Source organism: Nannospalax galili, unplaced genomic scaffold (assembly GCF_000622305.1).
Source record: "Nannospalax galili isolate Female #2095 unplaced genomic scaffold, S.galili_v1.0 scaffold441, whole genome shotgun sequence".
Lineage (NCBI taxonomy): Eukaryota > Metazoa > Chordata > Mammalia > Rodentia > Spalacidae > Nannospalax > Nannospalax galili.
Window position 1 is genome coordinate 1,682,053 of NW_008348089.1, and position 4,721 is coordinate 1,686,773.

The 4,721-nt window shown below is 37.1% G+C and overlaps 1 protein-coding gene across 13 annotated transcripts in view; it reads right to left on the reverse strand.

Moving 5' to 3' along the window:
* Prdm5 (PR/SET domain 5) overlaps positions 1-4,721 on the reverse strand; it is a 198,093-nt gene that overhangs the window by 127,229 nt on the left and 66,143 nt on the right. For 12 of the 13 annotated variants that reach the window (XM_017801001.2, XM_029569076.1, XM_029569074.1 and 9 more), the window contains one exon: positions 4,576-4,698. In XM_017801001.2, coding sequence (XP_017656490.1) covers positions 4,576-4,698 — 123 coding nt within the window. Of the gene's footprint in view, positions 1-4,540; positions 4,699-4,721 lie in introns of all 13 variants that reach the window. The other variant, XM_029569082.1, reaches the window with a different exon arrangement.

Sequence of the window (4,721 nt, forward strand, 5' to 3'; positions counted from 1 at the left end):
GCATTAAAAATGAGTTTTTCTGTATGAAACAGCATATCTTAAAATGAAATGGAGATCTTTTTAAAGGTTAAAACCTCATTTAATTTTATGTCTTATAAGGTTTATACTGAGTACAATATTGTGTAACTGTAATAATTCAACTGTAAACCTAAAAATTTACAGCCAGTTTTGTAAAAGATGCATCTTAGTTCTGGAAATTGTTACTGAATATGTCAATGCAGCTATAATGAAATGCTTCTTCTAAGTATGTGGTTATTAAATAAAGTTTTTAATAAAAAGGGTGGGTTAAAGTGCTTTAGTGGCCTAAGGCTAAATTTTGTTCAGTTTGTTATCAAGAATAGGCTAAGCAGTGCTCTTTTACATAGAAAGATATTTCCCAGCGGTGACTTGAAGCCAACCTTTTCATCATTAACTTCCATTAATATCTTTTTGTTCTATGAAGTTGAAATATGTATAAGGTCTACAACCTGTGCATAAAGACAAATTCTCCAATTTTTCTTTCTCAACCTTTGAGTTAAAGCTTAGGCTAAATATCAGTAATATTTTGGTTTACAATGGCATTTTCTAGGGAATAATCTTTATTTTTGTGATAAATCTGTGAATTAGGTTACAGCTGTCAGCTTTTATTTTATAGATAAGTGATTTTCATATGGTCAGTTGTCAATAAAACTAAAACTAAATCCAAGCTCCTCTCCCCAAATGCCACTACAGCTAACATAATATGCTCTAATTCTGCAATTTTACTACACCCTAGGATAAAGTGCCTGCAATGGTACAGCCTCAGGCAAGGCGGAGAAAAAAGATCTAATAATCTGTGGTAAAGTGAGTCAAATGGTTAGAGGGAATGTAAGATGAGGTCAGAATTAGAGGGAAGCTGTGCTGGTATCTGAGTTCAGTATCTAGATTCCTCTTGTCATGTAGATCATCTTCATGCCCTACTAGGCATCCCTTATGATACAGATCAGAACCCAAAGTATGCTTCATGTGCCAAGGTTTTCATAAAGCACCAAGTCACTGTTTCGCTCATGCTAACGACATACAGACATACAGCAAATAGTCCCAGGGAGGACAAGTCTGGAAATATATCCTTATTTTTATTTTAGTGTATGAGTGTATTGCCTGCATGTGTACCTGTGTTGCACAATGCCTGCAGAGGTCAGAAGAAGGTGTTGGATTCTCTTAGAACTGGAGTTACAGATGGTTGTTGGTGGCCATGTGGGTACAGCAACTGAACCCAGGTCTTCTGCAAGAGCAGCCAGTTCTCTTAACCATGGAGCCATCTCCCCCATAATATTTTTTTTTAAAAAAAAGAACATGAAATGGAACGCTACCTTGGAAATTTCCAAAGAATTTAAAGTTTCAGCTTCAAATTAAACAATTCACTGTTTTTGCTGGTCTTCTAATTTTTTTTAAAAAGGTACAAGGTGACAGAAGATTGACTCACTGATTTTTTTTTTTTTTGCAAATACTATACGCATTTTTCTCCTTTAGTGCAAAAAAACTAACACTTTAGAAGAATCCCAATTATTGCAACGTTTAGAAAAAAAGGAGATTTTGCATCATTTTCAGCTGTATCTTTCACATTTAGAATTTTCTAGTCAAAGTTGGAAACTTTTCAAAAGTCTTAATATATAGCTCAACTACTATTCTAAAGACTGCGTGGGAAGAACTCTGCTCACTAGATCCTTCTCAGCAATCCAGACACTTAAATCACCACTTCCAAAGCAAATTTTGGAGAATCAAATAAATTGCAAAACTAGAAATATAATTGAGTCTCCATGAAAGAGTTCCAATCATCTGCCAAAACAGACCTCAAATTCTTAATCCCCTGTCCAAAAAATTGGACTAAGTATTGACATTTTCCACCAAGCAAGCCACATAGCCACAAATGTTTGTCATTTGCTCAGCCCCTGGGATATACAGCTCAAATAAAAAATTTCCTGAATACCTCAAATTTCAGATGCAATTTGGAATGCAAGTGATTCATAATGTGATGTAGGAAACATTAGGCCACTCTCTTACCCACTCAGTGCTTCTGGAATGCAGCTAGCTCTCAGGAGAGCATCCCAACCACTTAGAAGGATGACTCTGCTTTCAGTCAGGAGACCCAACTGTTATGCTCTTTGACCCTGGCTCATATGTGATTCTGAACTCTCAGCAATCTGTTACTCCAGCTACTGTTCAGGTTAGAAAGACGCTACCTCAAGGGAGCAATGAACCTCTTATATCCCATGACAAAAACCACGACAGCAGCATATCCACTCCCCTGGGAGAGAGAGGACACAGAAACCAAAGCCATTGCCACTACGCCTGCACCAAGATCCTCAGAGAGGCCTCTGAACAGATTTAGATTCTAAGAAATTCAAGAGTGAACATTCACAGAACCTCTAGCCATTTCTAATCCTGCCCTTACCTTAGGCATCAGTTATGTCCTGAAGTACCACAACTACAGTCAACAGCTTTCAGGAATTCCTATTCACTTTCAAGAAAAAGAATACAGTTAACATAAAGAAACATACTTCCCTTAGTACTCAAATGAGCATAGTAACTATGCCTTAGACACAATGATTACAAAAAAACGATATGTCCACAACACATAAACGACAGGGCACAGCACAGTAGCATGTGCATGGTAAAGATCAATGTAGACACATTGACAAAAATTTCCATTGATGAAAGAATGAGTGAAAGCAAAACATAAAAATAAGCACTGTTCAACAAGAATGCGACCCACTGCAAGCTCTGCACTGAAAGCTGGAGCAAATGAAGTACGCTGTTGTCTCTCAGAAATAACTGTTGGTAGGAAGAAAGTTCTCAAGCTAAGGGAATTTGGGGAAAGATTAAACCCAATCTTCCAACCAGAGCTGATATGAGTGTCTTCACTGTGTGTCTCTAGAAGCAAAATTAGTCGCCTCCCAAAACAACAGGTGGTAAGGTAAATTTCATGTTCTAGAAGCAATTTTGATAACAGTTACATTTACAAAGAAACTAAAGGTCTATTAATCAATTCATAACTACAGAGCCTATGAGATGAATTTGCTTGGGAACAAAACAATATAAATGTACTTGAAAAAAATTGATACCTACACATAAACAAAAAAATGAGTCACTTCAGTTTATATTTGGATCAGCCACATATTGTGGATAATCCAAACTGTGGTGTAAAGAACTCTCCTATCAGAGATCTCATTTTCTATCATAGCTCAGCTGTTTCAGAAGATTCAGGGGTCACATTTCCACACAAAACAGGCAATAAACACATTAATTTTCTAATACGTTTACTAAAAAAGAAACTGGCTAGCTGAAAACAGGAGGTGGAATAGTAAGTAGTGCTTTCTGGTTGCATTAAGCTTAGAGCTGTGTATTTTTCTTGTCACTGTTGATGTCACATTCAGAATTAGATGTAATCAGTAGACTATTCAATGAATTTCCACATTATCAGTTTCTATGAGTAAAGGGCCACATATATGAGGTTTCTAGAACAGTTGCACAAACACAACATTTACCCCTTCTTGATTCTACAAGAATCATACATTCATTTCCTCTGCAGTTTAGGACCCAGGACTCTGAGTCGTTACAGCAATTGCTAAGTTCAACTTATACTGTATACTGGAACTTAATATTCTGTGCAGCAGTATACTAAGATACAGTAAAACAGAATTCACTAAGACATAGTTTGTACCTGTGGTGATCAGTTTTATGTGTCAACTTGACTGGATATGTGGTAATGAATATTTGGATAAGCTTTATTCTGGGTGTTTCTCTAAAAATGGTTTTGGATAAGACTAACACTGAAATCAGTGGGTTTGAGTAAGGAATACTGACTGCCATAATGTGGATGGGCCTCATACAATCAGTTGAAGGTCTTACTAGAACATAAAGCTGCTCCCCCCTACCCACACACACATAATCTACTGTAAATGCTATCTGGTAATTTCTGAACTATAAAACTGTCTCGTCTGATGAACTTCAGAGTAGCCTTCCTGGTTCTACAGGAGTGTATGGTCCTTAGATTCAAATTAGGACATCAACTCTGCAGATTTTGAATTTGCTAGTGTCCATTACTGCATGAGCAAAATCTTTATACTAAATATGCGTAGACATATACTTAAATAGATCCTACTGACTCTGCTTAACTCTTATGAGAACATGTTCCTCAAGAGGCTCGTGGTGTAGCTATGGGGTTACATAGGTGAGTAAACTCTCCATAAAGATTTTCCTCAAGCAGTAACCCACGGTGGAGTACAAAGGACCAGATCAACTAGAAAATCAAAAATGCTATCAAGAAACCATTGCTGCATAAAATCAAAGTACTCAAAAGAAAGATCTGCCAAGGATAGTATCAAACTGTGTGATTCACTCCCTCAAGAATTCTCATAAAGCAAGTGATCTGGTTCTACTTGACAGCTAGTCACATTTCCTGCACATGCTGACTAGATGATTTCTCTGTGTTGATGTGTTAGGTAGTGTTATTTGAAGCAAGTCAGGGAAATAAACTGAAGATAGGGAGTATAGTTATATATTAATTCTTTACTCTCACAGTGCACTGTACAAACATGAAGCCAATCGGCTCACTTGAATGGCAGCCAGGTTCTTCCGTTCCTGAGATGGTGCCTCATGAACAAAGCGAAGCCAGTTGGAATGTCTTGGGTTGGTAGCATCCAAAATATATAGAACTTCTCCCTTGTTCCCACGAACCTAAAACAAAGCGAAAAAAAAAA